General features: G+C 35.6%; 1 protein-coding gene and 1 non-coding gene across 2 annotated transcripts; one reads left to right on the forward strand and one right to left on the reverse strand.

Moving 5' to 3' along the window:
- Nucleotides 1-3128: 3128 nt before the first annotated feature.
- LOC125582617 lies at nucleotides 3129-3235 on the forward strand. The gene has a single exon (XR_007320074.1). It is a non-coding gene; the product is annotated as a small nucleolar RNA R71 (small nucleolar RNA).
- A 9760-nt stretch (nucleotides 3236-12995) lies between these two features.
- LOC106429141 lies at nucleotides 12996-15504 on the reverse strand. The gene is made up of 8 exons (XM_048747131.1): nucleotides 15335-15504; nucleotides 15064-15240; nucleotides 14861-14947; nucleotides 14525-14782; nucleotides 14282-14446; nucleotides 14154-14207; nucleotides 13928-14074; nucleotides 12996-13858 (listed from the first exon to the last, which is right to left on the reverse strand). Exons 2-8 carry the CDS (start codon nucleotides 15229-15231, stop codon nucleotides 13481-13483), a joined length of 1257 nt encoding a protein of 418 aa, XP_048603088.1. The 5' UTR covers nucleotides 15232-15240; nucleotides 15335-15504; the 3' UTR covers nucleotides 12996-13480.
- Nucleotides 15505-18875: the final 3371 nt, after the last annotated feature.

Raw genomic sequence — 18875 nt, forward strand, 5'->3', positions numbered from 1 at the left:
TTGGAGCACTGATGAGTTCACCTTTCAGCTTCTTGAAGGCTTCTAGACACTCCACATCAAAGCTGAAGGTGGCTTCTTTGCACAGCAGCCTGGTCAATGGTCTAGTGATCATGGAGAAGTCCTTTATGAATCTCCTGTAAAACCCAGCATGACCAAGAAAACTTCGGATGTCTTTCACTGTCTTTGGTGGGGGCAAACCAACCATAACATCGATTTTGGCCTTATCCACCTCAATCCCCTTCTCTGAAATCTTGTGCCCCAGCACAATCCCTTCTTTGACCATGAAGTGACACTTCTCCCAGTTCAGCACAAGGTTGGTGTCTTCACATCTCTGTAGGACCCTGCACAAATTTGACAAACAAGCAGAAAACGAAGATCCATAGACAGAGAAATCATCCATGAACACCTCCACAACATCCTCAATCAGATCAGAAAAGATCGACATCATGCACCTTTGAAAGGTGGCTGGAGCATTACATAGACCAAATGGCATTCTTCGATATGCGAAGGTACCATAAGGACATGTGAATGTTGTTTTCTCCTGATCATTGGGATGTATGGGGATCTGGAAGAATCCTGAATATCCATCAAGAAAACAATAGAATGGATGATTTGCAAGTCTCTCAAGCATCTGATCAATAAATAGGAGTGGAAAATGATCTTTTCTAGATGCAGAGTTCAGTTTGCGGTAATCAATACACATCCTATGCCCAGTGACTGTTCTTGTTGGTATCAATTCATCCTTGTCATTTTTAATCACAGTTATACCACCCTTTTTGGCACAACATGCACAGGAGATGCCCATTTAGAATCTGAGATAGGGTAGATAACACCAGCATCTAAGAGTTTAAGAATCTCTTTCTTTACAACATCCTTCAGGTTAGGATTTAACCTTCTTTGATGCTCGATAGAAGTCATTGATTCATCCTCAAGATGTATCCTATGCATACACAAAGAGGGTGATATTCCCTTGATGTCATCAAGTGAGTAACCTATTGCTTTTCTAAATCTTTTAAGTGTTTTCAAAAGTTCAGATAGCTCAGTTTCAGTAAGTTCACTACTCACAATGACTGGATAAGTTCCATTAGGACCAAGAAATGCATACCTTACACCATTGGGGAGAGGTTTAAGCTCCACCTTAGGCGCCTTAAGCTCGCTCCAGTCGTTTTGCTGGGTGTCCCCTTGTTGAATGACCGAGGCTTCCTGATGGACAATTTGAGGCAGCTCCTCATACTGATCCTTACTACCAAATCCTCTGTGTGAATCCAACATCATCCCATAGGCAGCACTCTCCAGGTTCTGAATCACTTCAGCTGGCCTCTCTATCGTCAAAGCATGCTGTAGAGGGTCTTCTATTGACAATTCTTCAAGGAGCTCATCAGCAAGGGCATCCATCTCTTCAATGTAGAAAACTTGCCCTTGAACTGTTGGTTTCTTCATTACCTCCTTGATGTCAAAGTGAAGAACATGCCCTTTACCCAAGTGGAGATCAATCTTGCCCTCTTTCACATTAACAATTGCTCCTGCTGTAGCTAAGAAAGGCCTTCCAAGGATTAAAGGATCTGCAGCTTCTTCACCCATCTCAAGCACCACAAAGTCTGTAGGGATCTCATATTTTCCAACCATAACGGGGAGGTCCTCCAAGATACCCACCGGGTACTTCACTGAACGATCAGCCAATACTAGAGACAGTCTACACTTCTTGTACTGAGTGAAACCAAGCTTCTTAGCAACAGATAAAGGCATCAAGCTGACACTAGCTCCCAAATCGCAGAGACATCTATCAAATACCATAGGTCCAAGAGCACAAGGTAATGTGAAGCATCCTGGATCTTCTAGCTTCTTTGGAACAACAAGCCTGGATGATGGCACTGCACTCATGAGTGAGAATCATCATGCCCTTCATCTCTTTCTTGTTTGCAGCTACAACATCTTTCAGGAACTTACTATATTGAGGAATTAGCATGAAAGCATCAATAATGGACATTGTGACTTGAACTTCACTCATTTGCTTCTCAAATAGAGCTTTGTACTTCTCTAGCAGCTGCCTCTTGAATCTACCAGGGAATGGTAGTTTGGGTTCATAAGGAGGAGGAACAAAAGAATTTTCACTTGCTGGAGCAACAACTTCACCATCTTTCACTGTTTTCTTCTCTTACCCAACCTTTCCTTTACCTTTCGCTTCCACAATCTTCTCCAAGATTTCATCATTGATTTTCTCATCAACAATCACCACTTCATCATCTATGTTGATGGCAACCCCCTCACCTTGTTTCTCAGCATCCTTGGTGAGAGCTTTCTGAGGTAACTCCTTACCACTCCTGAGGGTGATAGCTTTCATGGTCTCCTTGGGGTTTTGCTCAGATTTTCCAGGTAAAGAACCTTGTTGGCGATTTTGTTGAGTGTTCATGGCAGCAAACTGGTTCTCCAAGGTTCTGAACTTGTTGTTGAGCTCATTGTAGCTTCCATCAATCTTTGCGTGAAGGTTTTTCAACTCATAGCCAACATGCTTCTCACTTCTTGTCTGAGACTCCAAGATTTGTTTTAGTAGGGCATCAGTGCTGCTGACTGGAGGAGTAGAGGTAGAAGTAGTAGGTTGTTGTTGGGCAGGTTGTTGTCCTTTGTTGTTGAAACCGGGAGGAGGGTTTTGTTGAGGCTGATAGCTGCCTTGCTGGTTGTTCCGAGGCTGATAACCACTATGTTGGTTGTTGGGGTAAGGTCTCTGTTGGTAGTTGTTGTACTGAAAGTTTGGCTCTTTCTTATACCAGCTACCATTGTTGTTGATGAAGCACAGCTCTTCTTGCCCTTCCAAACCATCAACTTCCTGGACCACAGGTATGGCTTCTTTGTTTGGGTTACCAACAAAGTGCAGCTGCTCCTGGGTAGCCTTATCAGCAATGAGAATGTCAATCTTATCCTGGAGAGCCCTCGTCTGCTTATCATCTATTCGACTGCCTCTGTCGTGGTCTCCACTGTAGATAGCATCACTCTTTACCATATTGTCAACCAGCTATTCTGCATCTTCCTCAGTTCTCCCCAAGAAGAACCCATTGCTAGCTGTATCCAGTCTGGCCATGTACTTAGGCAGAGCACCACGGTGGAATGTGCTCAGCAAACTCTCCATAGAGAAACCATGGAGTGGGCATTGAGCTTGGTAGCCCTTGAATCTCTCTCAGGCTTCACTGAAGCCTTCCAAGCCTTTCTGTTGAAAACTGGAGATCTCATTTCTCAGCTTAGCAGTTCTTGAAATAGAGAAGAACTTTTCCAAGAAAGCTTTCTTGCAGTCATCCCAAGTGGTGATTGAGTCACTTGGTAGAGACTTCTCTCACTGTCGTGCCTTATCCCCCAGAGAGAAAGGGAATAACTTCAGCTTTAAGGCATCCTCAGACACACCATTGGTTTTTGATAACCTACAGTAGCTGTAGAACATGTCCAAGTGATCAAATGGGTCCTCTAGAGCCAAGCCATGGTACTTGTTGTTCTCGATCACGTTGAGGAGTCCTGATTTGATCTCAAAGTTGTTGGCTGCTACAGCTGGTGCTCGGATTCCCAATCTATGACCATGAATGTTGGGGTGGTCATAAGTGCCAATGGGTCGAGCTACTCGCTGTTGGTTTTGAGGAACGTTGTTGGCATCATTTTGAGGTATGTCTCCTATATCAGTATCCAATCTCTGCAAGTGAAACTGTTGCTCTTCTTCTCTTCTCTTTCTAGCACACTCTCTCTCTAAAGCTCTGATGTCTGCGGATCTTGGAACTAGGTTTGATGGACCCCTGCTCCTCAAGTTCATACACCTGTAAATTAAAGGGAGGTGAAGAAGGAGAATCAGTAACTAAAGAAAATAAAAACGACTTAGTCTCAAGCAAATGACTAAATCTCAATGTTCAAATCTACTTAGAATTTGGCAACGGCGCCAATTTGATATTAGGAGTTTTCAAGGCTCCTAAGACAAATGTTGTAGTATAAATGATTGTCGAACCAATTCTAAGGGATTTCAAGCACTGAGAATGCAAGTACTTACTTAATCTAAGTGCAACCGATGATTTTAAAGGTTTTCTAAACTAATGATTATTACTAATGCAGTTTCAGAATAATAAAAACGGTAAATGAGTTGACTTTCTTAACTAAGGAAATGAGAACTCATGGGCATAGGAATTAGACCTTGGGTGATCAAGTTTCGAACTAAGGATGGCAAACGAACAATCAAACTATCAACCTTAAGCTTAGACACGATTCTAAACAAACTCTATGTCTAGATGAATGTTCATTTACTAACACATTTCAAACAACAAATGTCTTCGGTTGAATAATATGGAAGCAATCATTACTAACAGGTCTAAGGCTATCTTAGCACTTCTAACAACAAATGTCTTTGGCAAAATATGCTAAAAGCTTAGAAGAATTGTTTCAGGCATTTCATCGAACACCTTTTGGGTGGGAAATGCCTAAAGATCAATTTTTGAGAAGCTAACTCAGAAGATGCATTATGATTACTCTACTAGCAAGGTTTTGGAATGATCTACTCTAAAACATCCTAGCTCTAACCTAATCACCCTTAATCTTCCTAACCCATGAATTCAAATGGTGATTACTCACTACTCTTCATGATTCCTCTTAAATCCATTTTGGATATCAGATTAATCATACAGAGGGATATAACAATGAATTGGAAAACACAGAATTGCAATAACTAGATGAACAAAGATGATTCAAGAGATGAACTTTCCAAAGGTTTTTCTTAGAACAAAAGATCATATGTCTGGTGGCTGCCAAAAATCCTTAAAACATAGGTTTTCAGAAGTAAAAACGTGCATAATGAAATGACCAAAAGGGCCTTGAGTATAAATGAATTCGAGCAAACAGAAGGCGCGCAGCGATCTCCAGTAGTCGCTCCGGGAGGTCGCTCCAGGCTTCGGGAGCGACCTGGAGGGGTCGCTGCAAGACGTCGCTCTGGGTCGCTCTTCGCGAGTGACCTCTCTGTGTCACTCCGGTCACGTCTCTCCGGGTGATGGAGACGCGAGCGACCTCGCTGTGTCGCTCCAGGCCGCGTCGCTCCGGGTGATGGAGACGCGAGCGACCTCGCTGTGTCGCTCCGGTCAAGTCGCTCTGAAAGGGTGTCACAGCGACTTCACGGTGTCGCTCCGGTGAGGTCGCTCTCATGCACTGCTCGTCCAATGATCACCGTTATCACCTCTTTTGAGCTCCAAATGCACCCAAATGTCTCCAAGAACTCCATGTGGTACTCCAATACCTGATAAGGACTCATGTATGCAAAATGCAACCTAAACATGGCTAAATCCTAGTCTATATGATCAAAATGCACATGGGTGAATGGATAAGACAATGGAAATATGCAAGATATCAAGGACAGAGGCATTCTCACCTAGTCTAGTGTAGACTTGACAGATCGATCAGCAACAACGAATGGATAGAGCTTTTCCCCTCCTGTAGAAGCAGCTACATGAAGTATGAGGGTTCAGACCATCGACCACTCATATCCTACCTGGATGCGATAAGGAAAAAAGACACTAAATTGTTCAGATACGACAGAAGGCTCCGAGAAAACCCAGAAGTGAAACAACTGATCCATGAAGTCTGGGTGGGAGCAAAAAACCTTCATGTGGAGGAAAGACTTACCTTATCTAGAAGGGCAATCTGTAGATGGTGCAAAGAGCATCAGGAGAATAACATGAAAGATATCGATCTTCTCAAAACACAACTGGAAGAGGTTATGGCTAATCCAATAGCTGATGAGAGTAGAATCCACGAGATCAACAAGAAACTTCTCTTTGCATATAAATCCAAAGAAGACTTTTGGAAACAAAGGAGCAGACAACTATGGTTAACGTTTGGAGATTCAAACTCTAATTACTTCCACGCGGTGACAAGAGGAAGGAAAACAAGGAATAGAATGACGGTGATTGAGGATGAAGATGGGCTACCTGTCTATGAAGTAACGCAAATCTCGGAGGTTATCTGCAAGTTCTACTCCCAACTCTTCACGGCTAGCAATCTAGATGGAGAAGATGTAGTAAATGAAGCTCTCCAACCCTGCGTTACACAAGAACAGAATGAAAGGCTTATTGGGATCCCTTCCTTTTGCGAAATTAAAGAGGCTACCTTTGCTATTCACCCTGATAAGGCTCCAGGCCCAGATGGCTTCTCAGCTAGTTTCTTTCAGACTAACTGGACACAGTAGGGGATGCAGTATCACGAGAGATCCAGCTCTTCTTCATCTCAGGGTACCTACCCTCGTCAATCAACAAAACATTTGTCAGATTGATTCCCAAAACCACAACGGCCTCTAAAGTGGCAGAGTATCGTCCTATAGCACTCTGCAACGTTTATTTCAAGATTATCTCAAAGCTCCTATCATTACGGCTCAAACCAGTGCTAAGTTCAATAATATCTGAGCATCAGTCAGCGTTTATACCAGAGAGAGCAATTCAAGACAATATTCTCATTACACATGAGGTTCTACACTTCCTAAAGGCGTCAAAGGCAGAAAAAAGGTGCACAATGGCGGTGAAAACAGATATGTCAAAAGCCTACGACATAGTGGAATGGGGTTTCATAGCTAAAGTACTAAAAAGACTAGGCTTCCACGAGATTTGGACAAACTGGATTATGCAATGTGTGACTACGGTTACCTATTCATATCTAGTTAATGACTCAAGCTACGGAGAAGTACAACCATACCGGGGGATTAGACAGGGAGATCCAATGTCTCCTTACCTGTTTATTCTGTGCGGAGAGGTTTTGTCGGGGCTGTGCAAAAACGCAGCAAAAAATGGTGATCTCCAGGGAGTAAGGGTCGCTCGAGGTTGCCCACGGATCAATTATCTGCTCTTTGCAGATGATACCATGTTCTTCTGTCAATCCTCGACGAAGAACTGTGCAGCGCTAGTGGAAATCCTCCCAAAATACGGGAGAGCATATGGACAACAGATTAATAAGACCAAATCCTCCATTACCTTCTCCTAAAAAACACCCCATGCAGTCAAAGAAGAGGCAAAGTTAATTCTTGGAATCAGTAAAGAAGGTGGAGTAGGGAAGTACTTGGGAGTACCAGAACACTTTGGCAGGAAAAAGAGAGACCTCTTCACTGCCTTAGTTGACAGAATCCGACAGCGAGCTATGAGCCTATCAACAAGACTACTGTCTAAAGCTGGTAAACTCACTATGCTGAAGTCCGTCCTCACCTCAACACCAACATACACCATGTCTTGCTTCTTGATACCTGTAAGTTTGTGCAAGAGAATACAATCAGTCTTAACTAGATATTGGTGGGATGGTCCCCAAGGGAAAAAGAAAATGTGTTGGGTGGCTTGGGACAAGCTAACTCAACCTAAAGGGAGTGGAGGTTTGGGTTTCAGAGATATCCAAATATTCAACCAAGCTCTACTCGCCAAAGTACCTTGGAGAATCCTAACGGCCCCAAGTAGCCTCCTAGCACGCACACTGATGGGAACATATTGTCACAAACAGAGCTTTCTAAAAGTCTCAGCGTCTAGTTCGTGCTCACACGGCTGGAGGGAGATTCTTGCCGGGAGAGATCTACTACAAGGCAACCTAGGAAAGGCCATAGGAAATGGTAATACAACAAACATCTGGAGAGATTCTTGGATTTCTCTAGATACTCAAACCAAACCCTATGGCCCGACCGGAGAAGCAGTAAAGGACCTAACAGTGGCAGACCTACTCACTTCAAACCTAGAGTGGAATAAAAAGAGAATCACAAAAGTATTACCTGCTTTTGCTGACCAAATCCAATGCCTCCACCCAAGCAAGTCTGGAGCTGAAGACTCGGTCATCTGGCTTCCTCTGCCTTCAGGGATATACTCTACGAGATCAGGATATAACTTCATTGCATCATGCCCTCTACCTCAGATACCGCAAGCAAACCCAGGAGACTTCAATTGGATTAAATGGAAAGGCTCATTCTCTCCAAAAATGAACATGTTCTTGTGGACAATCATACAAAACGTTCTCCCCTTAGGAGAGAACCTACAGAAACGAGGAATGAGCTCAGACCTGAAGTGCGTGAGATGCCAAGAAAGAGAGACAAAAACCCATCTCTTCTTCAACTGTTCATTTGCGAAAGAAGTATGGAGCGTAGTACCTCTAGCTCAAACGGTTCACATAGCCGCTGAGGATAGCTTCACGAACGTGATCACCAAGTTCCGGAAAATGATTTGCCTCCCCCCGACAGAAATAAGTGGTAACGTCCTACCCTGGATCTGTAGGGAAATTTGGACCTCAAGGAATGCTCTGGTCTTTGAAAATAAGAACAGCTCATCCAAAGAAACAGCAACAAAGGGACTAGCATCAGCAAAGGAATGAAACCTGGCTCAGCAAAAGACTCAAGCGCATTCTTCTCCACAGCATATTGCGAGAGAAGCGGCTCCATCAATGGGAAGTCAACAACAACAATCAACGGCGATTATATGCAATACAGACGCGGCGTGGGATAAGGAAAGGAAGAGAGCTGGACTAGCGTGGACATTCTCAGGCACATCCCCTCCGATCGCAATGGAAGAAACCCTCGTCCAGGAGTTTGTCGGATCACCGCTGATGGCGGAAGCCTTGGCGGTGAGAGCGGCTCTATCAAAGGCAGTGGACCTCGAGATCCCTGATCTGAAAGTCTACACCGACTGCACAACGCTCCTTGGAGCAATCAACGGCACATCGCAGAGAAAAGAGATTATTGGTGTTGTCTCCGACATCTGATCGATCTCTACTGCTTTCGCCTCTATCTTCTTTTTTCATGTTTCAAGATCGAACAACTCTGTTTGTGATCGACTAGCGAAGGAGTCCCTTCGATTTCCTATAACGAACCTGGGCTGAAGCCCATTGGGCCTTCTTTAATTTTTAATATAATTTTCAGTGACAAAAAAAAAGAATAAAAAATCTTCAAAATAAAGGTTAATGATAGTTTTGACCAAAAAAAATATAATATCAATAATAAATCTGTTTCACTTAATTTTATCTTGTGAGCATTTGTTAATTTATATATTTCTCTTCTTACGTTATTTATTTTCTATTTGTTGAAGAGTTAGGTTTCTTGATCCCCTAAAATAAGAGTTTGGTTTCAACTTTTCAGTGTGCTCGTCCAATGAATGTTTTTTTTTTTACACTTTTTATTTCTCCGAATTGCTTTTTATTTAGTTTTTTTCTTTCCTCTCTTACCACACACTTCATCTATATATCAGATTTCTTCATAATATAGATTATAAATGATCAGTAAACTTAATATATTTTTCTTTGTGTGTGTGAAATGAGTAGATATGATATAAGCAATGACCTGTTGAGTGGTGTCTTATAGGTAAAGAAGATGGAAACTGGATGATGGTTCCATGTGCTTAAGTAACATGATTTGGCCTAACCCATAATGTCTCCAAATTATTGTTGTTCTCTTTTTCTCCTTTACCTTTTGTTTATCCTTTGTTATTAATCGACTTTGATATTTGAGTTGGCGTATCAGTTTTTCGTTTATTATTCAATACTAGATTTTTTAACCGCGCTACGCGCGGATAAGATATTATATGTATTTTTTAATTCTAAAAAAATAATAAATAATATTGTATTACTTTATTTAAAGAATATAAAATAAAACTACATAACATAAATATATTTTTTAATTTTTCTTTGTGGAAATCATTATTTTGTTTGATTGTTGTACTTGATTCACATATTTGCATAGATATTTGTGATAGATGAATAATTATATTTTTATCATCAGTAAATAATATATATTTATTATATAATATAAGAAAAATGAAATTATTTACTTTTTAAATAAACTTGTCTCATGTTGGGGACTCGGTTATAGACATATCATATTCGAGTGAGACATTTTTACAGTTATCAATCTTCTTAACAGTCAAGAAACAACTCTGAATATCAAAACAATATCCCATACGATCTCTTTGTGGAATAACTGCTCTGAAGAAATTGAATTTAGACACAAAAAAAATCTGGAAATGGATGTGCAGATGTGTTATTTAAGTCAGCTTTACAAGGTACTATTTATAGTTCATATATCATTTATGTCCATCCTATTTTTTTGTCCATCATTTCTTAAACATCTTGAAATAACTGATACTAATTAATAATAAACTTTTGGCTCGCAGAAAAAAAAATCAAATTTGTCTAATTATCGCTTAAATATTTTATTAATATTATCTAAGAAACTTTTATGTGATATCATAGTTTAATTTTTATTAGTTTTTTTTTTGTTAATTTTTAGAGTTTTTTGTATTTAAGATTTTTTTCCATATTAAGCTTCTATTTTTTCACATAATTGATATATATATATATATATATATATGTGTGTTTGTCATAAAAATTACCATCAAATCAGTTTTACTTAGTTATTATTTTGTTTTTAATGAAAATACACTTTTTAAATAATTTAATTTAAAATAAAATTATTTATTAATTTGCTGTATTCTAAAAATTTGATTGATTTAATTAATTTGCTTTGGTGGATAACTTAAAAAGTTTTCATATGAATCGGGGAAAGCAAGTGTATGTTGTTATATTATATTTATTTGTGTATATAGAATCTATATATAATGCTATTGTAATAAAGAAAGAACATTATTTTTTTGTAACTTCAAAAAGATACATTATTACAATTTGAAATTAATCAAAATTGAATAAAATGGTAATTAAATATTTTTAAATCTAATTGTTTTTTATCTTGTTTAGTTGGATTCTCATGAAAATAAATCGATAGGTTAAACAAATGTTTCAAAATTTTTTATGTTATTGTTTTGTCTATAAATTAAAAAATTTATTGAATTGATATATTTAATTATTGCATCCTTAAATAATATTTTATTAAGACATTAGAGAACTATGTTTTGAGTTGTTTTGTCAAAATTGTACAAAAATCTATGCTTTTTCATATTTGTCACGAAAATTTATATGTTAAACTTACTTTTACAAAATTTTTAACTTTGTCACGAAAACAAAAAATCTATGCTTTTTCATATTTGTCAATGTTTTTACACTTTCAAAGAATATATTAGCTTAGTCACTTACTTATTTTTTTTTACAAAACAAAGTATCGGAGTGTTGAAAGTTGAATTTATATTACTGTAACTGTACATAAAAGTTTGTGATTACATAGTTAGTGATTCTTGTATATGTGTCCAAGAAAGTTTCAATGGCTTAGTGGTACATGTCCTATATGTATGTCATACTAACCCGGGTTCGATCCTTTCTGTCGCATTGTTTTTTTATTTCTTACGAAAAAATAATAAATGAGATGACGTGGCAACTTCGGGCTCTCTGATTGGTTGATTTTCCTATGCTGCGTAGACACTCTCTCCATGGCTTATATTTGTCTTTTAGTATTGTACTAGATTAAGATCCACGCCTTGCGCGGGATAAACATTATATATATAAATTATTTTATGTATTATATGTTCTTACATATTATGAAATAATAAATATATATTGAATAATTAAAAGTCAGTAACTATTACATATATAATTAAATTGGTGCGAACGTACAAATCAATTTTATTAATCCATTTTTTTAAAAAAATTGATAGGATATGTAATTAAATTTAAATGATATTAACATACATAGTATATTTTTAATATCAATGTCTATTAAATGATGATTTCTACTCATATGTTTTTTTGATTATGTGTATCTTTAATAGCAAAAACTTTAAATTACTGATAACAAAATTTTCATTATGGAATTAATAATTTTAGTAATTTATAATTTAAAAAAATTATCAATGTTAGTTCAAAACTTTTATCAAAAAAAATTATTCAAAGTAAATTTTGAAACTAAAATATTTATTTATTCAACATGGTTTATAGTTTAATTTAGAATGATATATATATACATATATATTAAATCTTAATGATTAATTAAATTAGATTTTTACTTATATGACTTTTACTTATATGATTTTGTAATCATTTGTATTTTTTATAAAAAAATTTTAAATCATGGATCGAAAAATTTGAATGTGAGACTTATAACAGTTTTAGTAATTTATAGTAATTTTTTAAAATTCAAAATATAACATATACAGAAAAAATCTAAATTTTTATAATACGGTTATTGTGATTTTTTAAAATTTATTTTAATAGTTTAAAATTAAACAAATTTGATAGAAGATACCTTATTTTTTATTAGATCTTTATTATTCAAAATCATTAATTGTCATATATACTTTAGCCACATTAGGCAATTCCATAATCTTTATTTAAAGAAATAATAAATGATATTAATAATGAAGTTATGGTTAGTTTAATAAAAACTTATTATATAATTAGATGGACTAACCTATTTTTTTAATAATTCTAAGAATCATCATAGTGATGACATGTGGTTACAAAAATAAGTTGTAATGTTTCTCAAATAATATACAGGGGATATTGATATCAATATTTAGCTTCAACATTATTATTAAGTAATTATTGGAACGTTTAATTATGTATATTATCATAACTCATTGTATTTTTTTTTTTTGAAAAAGGGCATCATAACTCATTGTATTTCGTCGTAACCTTTGTCAATCATCAGAGGTTCATCCGGTCGAATAATAATTTTCTGTGATATCGTTAAATTTATGATAGATCATACTTTTACAATTTAATTAAATTAATTTTATAGACTATACTTAAGCCTTTAAATCTAACATGCATGATAGTTTAGCCTTTTTTTTTTTTTTGATCAAATAGTTTAGCCTTTAAATCACAGAAAAATGAAAATACTTTCATTTGCAGCCCTTAATTAGTTATATTTATGTACCTTTTTCAACAGTTGTAGTTATTCACTTCTAACTGAAAAAAAAATCAAGTTAGTTAATTAGTTATTTATAAAAGTAAACCACTAAATTAATTATCATTTTCCTCAGTTTAAAAAAACATTATTAGACACTTATAATTGGAATTTCATTCATTCAGTAACAGAATAATTAGTTGGTGCAGTGAATCAAACATCCATCATTTCATAACCAAAATGTTCAAAAAAAATAAAAATCATTTCATAACCAAATGCAACAAAGGGAGAATGCAACCTTCTTGTCTTGAAGGTTACAAGAGAGAAGACTTATCCGATTCTCTCTTTCACAATATCAAACTACAAACAAACTTGTTCTACAGACAATCTCTCTTTCCCACTTACAAATTCTCTTTTCAGTAAGCAGCAAATGCAACAAAGGAAAGACTCCTAAACAACCCGAAGCTCTGCAACCTCCATGTCTTCAAGGTTACAAAAGATAAGACTTATCAAATTCTCTTTCACACTTACAAACTGCAGACAGAGTTGTTCTCTTCCAACCCAAGTAACAAATAAAAACCCCAAAACCGCAACTAAAACCTAATCAAAACATAGAAACCCAAAGGGAAAAGTGTAAGAAAAAAATCAACAAAAACGATATTTCCACACTTCACATAAACACAAGTGTTACTTCTCTACATCTTCCTCTTTCTTCTGTTCTACCATCTACTGACAATTAGGGTTTCTTCCGGGGCCACCATAGTAAAAGTAATGCCCCCAATCATCATTCTTACCAACCTCAACATCATAGCAATTCGACTTCTCAGTAAAAGTGTTGAGCCCTTTTGGTTCCTTCAGGTTATTAGAGCTATCAACAACTTGAATATTCCGAAAGTAACTTGCTTTCGAGAACCCTGCATCCGGAAACTGACCGCTCCCCATTTGAGTGGTCGTGTGGTGACCATCTTCCTCCATGTTCACTACTTCCCCACCCCATTCCACTATCGATGCACTGTCAGCTAAGTACGAGAACAGAAAGCTTGGCCAGTACCCCAACACGTACCCGTCCCCAAACTGCATCCACCAGTGCCCTTCTTTCAGATCCTACAAGCAAAAAAATGTGCACCAGTTAACATCTTTGGTAATGATGTGTTAATGGAAACTGGTTCTTACTTTCCAAATGGTAATGCTGATATCGTATTGCGGGTTATGGAAGCCAGATACAGGAGATATACTAGCTCCCATTGCTATTTGACTGTTGATTTGTATAAAACCGGAACAAAGGAGATTGTAGCAGCCAGTAGCTTGATAAGCATCACTCTGTCGTTTGTTCAAAATATAGAAAAACAGTAAGAATCATCAATAAACAGAATAAAACTTAACAGGGTTTGAAGCTTACCGTCCAGTATGTGAATAATCTTGTATTGTTATCACCATATAGATCCGGACTAACCTGTTTTGTGTATATATATATATGTTAAAAGAAACTAAAGATGTTTATGGAAAGAAGTTAAAATAGATAGGTACCTGCCAACCAGCTTCAATGCTGTTGAGATCTTGACCAAAAGCACCACCAAGAATCCACAGCTGAGACAAGCTGAACTCATTTGAGCTTTGTACTTTGGGTTCCCAAACGTTTATAGTCGCCTTAGCTCCGTAAAACTTGCCTCCTTCCACATAAGCTATAGCGTGCTAAATGCCACATACCAAAAAAGAGAGGTTTTAGATGAAGAAACTTCATGTAGGTGGGGAAGAATCAAGAGTCTTTACCTGGTGACCACTTTGGTTGGCGAGATCAGGATCAGCAGAACGCGGCAGGGGGACTGTACGGTGCTTCTTCTTACCGTAGCGTTTAGCGGAGCTTGCTCTCAGAACGTCTTCTTTCTTTGTCCTCCTCACTGGTATTGTCCCCGAGGAACACGCTCCGGTCTGGTGCCATAACTGAGTGACTGGATTGAACTTCTCTTTTGGCTTCTCAGACACTTTGTTCTCACCAAACATCAGGTCAGGGATGGTACTAGGATTCATCTGTTTTTAATAAACATAATATGTTAAGTCATAGACAAAACTAAAAAAGGATTGAGGCAAATGGTGAATCAAGAATACCTGAATCTTGTGGTCTTTGAGGAAAGGATGGTCAAAAGCTGGTTGCTTGGAGATATGAACACAGTCTATTATGTCACCGTCTGGACTCTGTTCACACACACACTCAAGGAGTTAGATTTACACATAGTAATCAAAAGGTTCCAACTTTCTTCTTACTAAACGATGGAACCAAAGCTTGCATGAAAGTAAAAAAGGCTAAAAACCTGAATGCTCTTAACGGCTGGTTTGTTCAATCGTTTCAAGTGTTTGTGCACTTCCAAGTTCTGAGTCGAGACACTGAGCCTCCCTGCTGCGCATGTTAGAGAGAGCAGTCCCCAAGAGCAGAACCAAATGAAAACCCTCTCATTGCTAAAATGCGCCTCAGAACTCATCTTCTCAGTCTAAAGCCAACAAGAAGAAAGAGAGAAAGATATGGTTCTCACTAATCTAAGAAAGCTCTTTATTTGGTGGAGTTTTTTTGAAAAAAGCAAACACCTTTATTAGTCTTCTTCTCTCTAGAAGACCTCTTACTCTGTAACCCACCACCACTAACACCAGTGATTCTGCAGCGACATTGAAGTGGGTCTCTCCTTTTTTGATGATGAAAAGACTCCCACTTTTTGTCTTTCTCCTTTTTTTGCCACTTTCTCTCTCTCTACTTCTAATTAACCCTTAAAAATACATGTTATGTATGAGTAATAAAGACAAAACTAATAAAGATCCAATTACTTTACAGCCCTCGAAAGTAAATAATTACGAAAACGAAACCGTCTAAAAACATCATTCGGAAAAAAACACCTCAACTTTCAAATGATTATTTGTTTAATGGGTATTCAAATAATTGTTTGTTTAATGATAAAAACATTAACGGTAAAAATACATGTGTATAAAATGAGTTTTGTGCTGTCTTTGGTAACAAATAAGAGGATTCGTTTTGTGATGTCTTTGAGTTTCACTGAAAGGTAAGGTTAATCTAATACGGTCACTGGATCAGTCTAATATTCAAACTCTAAGAGAAATGTGTGGCATAGCTCTACTTTCTTAAGAGAAATGAGATGTGTAACATGTGTTAATCACAAATCAATATTATTCCTAACGAAATAAGAGTTTGGCATATGCTTATATAAAAAATAATACCATTATAAGTTCTATAACTGTAAAAAAAAAACAATTTGAAATATGATGCAAGTAGGAACCCACAAGCATGGCGAGTTAGTCGATGCAACTCCTGATATTTCACTAGATCCGAAGAGCAACGAACCAAAATTGATTGCATAGAATATCAAAATATGGTAAATTAGTTGGTTTGCTAGATTATAGGAAGTATAGTATTTTAATTTTAACTAAATAAAGAAAATACAATAAATATTTTAAGGTTATTAATTATTTCAGTGACATATTGTAAGTTTAAAGTTTAATTCTTATTTGTACTTCTATTTTAATAGTACAGATGCAAGACTAAACTCCCAAACTTAATGATAAATAATGATAAGTTAGTGTTATGCAATTTAATGCGAAGACGGTCGTTTCAATCTACACTATTAAACAATAATCTCTAATAGAATTATGTTTTTGTTTTTTAAAGTTAATTATAATAGTATGCCACTGCTTTTTAAAATTATTTTAATTAAAAAGATATTCTTTTTTTCAACCGATCAGAATTCATCAATTTTCCAAACCAATTATATTCCACATCATTTAATATAATTCCATCTTTGTATCGTTCTTTTTTCTAACTGACTAAATTCATAAAAAAAAATATATAATAATGCTCTAAGAACCTCTCCTGTTTTCTAGATACACACTCTAATCTAATAGCTTACTCAAACACTGAAAAGCCACAGAATATATAAAAAAATTATTTGCGTACTTTTCAAGCATATATTCCTCTTCTACACTAGTGTTTCTTTCTGTTTTTTTTTTTTTTGAGCAAAGTGTTTCTTTCTGTTAATTTATGATTTTGAAATGAGAAAATTCTGAAACATCGTATCGAACGATGTCAATAAAGATACAATAAATAAACGAGAACAAAGTTCTGCAAAAAGTGGCAACTTTATCAGTAAATATTAAACATATTGTTTTGACCCATCATGCTACTGGTCCAATAGCTTATTACTTTTTGTTAAATACATTCTAGTACTATATTTTATTTGAGCAACTCAGATTAAACAACTAATTACTTCTTCTTTTTTGAGAAAAATAATAATTACATTGTTTTGTTATAAAATATATACGCATATACTCCCTCTGGATTTAAATATAAGATGTTTAAGGTTTTACACACATATTAAGAAACAATAAATACAATATTTTAGTTGTTACTTTTTGATTATATCAATAAAGTTTCACCACTCATAATTTTACTTTTTAATTTATATTTAAATTTTAAAAATAAATGCATTAATTATATCTCAAAACATCATACATTTGTATACAAGATAAAAATATAGAACATCTTACATTCGTATCCGGAGGGAGTATAGTTTTCTGTTATCACGAAATAGACAACTAAAACTACATTTTTTTTGTCAACCAACTAAAACTACATAGTTATAAATTATAATTAATGTTCTACAAAACAAAGCTACTTTGTTACAAAACAACGCTACTTTGTTCTAAAAAAAACATAGCTACTTTCCACTCAAATAGCGGATTCAGGGTGCATGGTAGCCGTACAGAAATGAAAATATATAAATCAGCTTATTTGTAAAAATAATTTGATAATTCCTATGGAGTTGGCTTATAAACTATTATATAATTATTTTAAAAAACTTCCGTTGAACACACTTAAACTTTATCTTTAAATTGACTTATTGTTTTTTCTTTACTGAAATTTACTTATTGTTATTTATTTGAATGGTTGATAGTATTACTGCACTAGAAAACTAAGTCTAAAGTAATCTAAAATGTCACCAAAACATCAACTTGATTATAATACTTTTAACAACACTTAGAAATATTATCTCCATGTACAGAAGATTAATGTTCTGCTTTTTTATTATACACTAAAGAGTAAGGTTTTAAGTTTAGTTAATGCATTTCACTTTAAAATTAAAACATAAATTTAAAGTAACATATATATATATAAGTGGATGAAATTTATTAGGAAGAAAATAAAACTTTATAAAATTTACAAATTAAATTATAGGATAATAAATAAAAATAAATATTAAAATTTTCTTAATACGTATAAACAACATTAAATATCATTTAAAAAAATACAGAGGGAGTATAAGTTTCTAAAGTTAAAGATAAGCGTAACAGAAAATATGACTGGAATAAAACAAAGCTTTCACATTGATCCAAAATTTAGAATATGTTAAAATTAAAATAATCTATAATTTAAATATAAAAATGTGTAAAATGATGGAAATTAATCTAAAATTTGATAAAAGTAATAAAATCGTATGTTATAAACAGTGGTGTAATTTGAGAATGGAATAATAGTAAATATGGTTGGTAGTTGGTACGAGTTGCCTGGTAAAAATAATGCTGTCTTTTGTTTGTTTGCAAATAGTTCCAGTCTAGTTAAGGACTATAAACCTGTATATTATGGGGAAGCAGACACAAGATTATCTGTCCCGATGTAGCTGTTGGCCTATCTTCTCTTTCGGTTTGCTCGCCGTTACCAAGGGAAACGGAGACAGTGCCAGTCCCCGTTTAAATTCTGACGGCGTCATCTCATTGATTGACTCGACGAAGGGAGAAATAAATCAAATCTAACGAACGTTGGGGAATCCAATACGAGTCAAAGACTGCAGCAGAGCATCATTATGAGGTTCCACAGAAAAGAGAGATTTTGGTATAAAATTTTAAAGGGTTTTTATGATTGTCACTTTTGATATTTTAAAGAGAGACTTACATAGAGAGACACATTATGTCTTATGTTTACGCTTGGAGACACATTGTCTAGTTGACACACTTTATGTGTACAGTTGTTTTATTTTGGACAGAAATGACCTTTCCTTTGAATAAGCTGAAGAATATTATTTTTAAAGAGGCATCCGAAAGCTAACTAGATTTATGTTTGGTTGCA

This window comes from Brassica napus, chromosome C2, assembly GCF_020379485.1.
Source record: "Brassica napus cultivar Da-Ae chromosome C2, Da-Ae, whole genome shotgun sequence".
NCBI classification, from domain to species: domain Eukaryota; kingdom Viridiplantae; phylum Streptophyta; class Magnoliopsida; order Brassicales; family Brassicaceae; genus Brassica; species Brassica napus.

Excerpts from the sequence above, each read along its gene's own strand:
- LOC106429141 (XM_048747131.1), bottom strand. The coding sequence starts at position 15,231 with ATGAGTTCTGAGGCGCATTTTAGCAATGAGAGGGTTTTCATTTGGTTC. Across the intron at positions 14,783-14,860 it reads TCAAAGACCACAAGATTCAG|ATGAATCCTAGTACCATCCC; the intron begins GTATTCTTGATT and ends TATTAAAAACAG. Across the intron at positions 14,208-14,281 it reads GCATTGAAGCTGGTTGGCAG|GTTAGTCCGGATCTATATGG; the intron begins GTACCTATCTAT and ends TACACAAAACAG.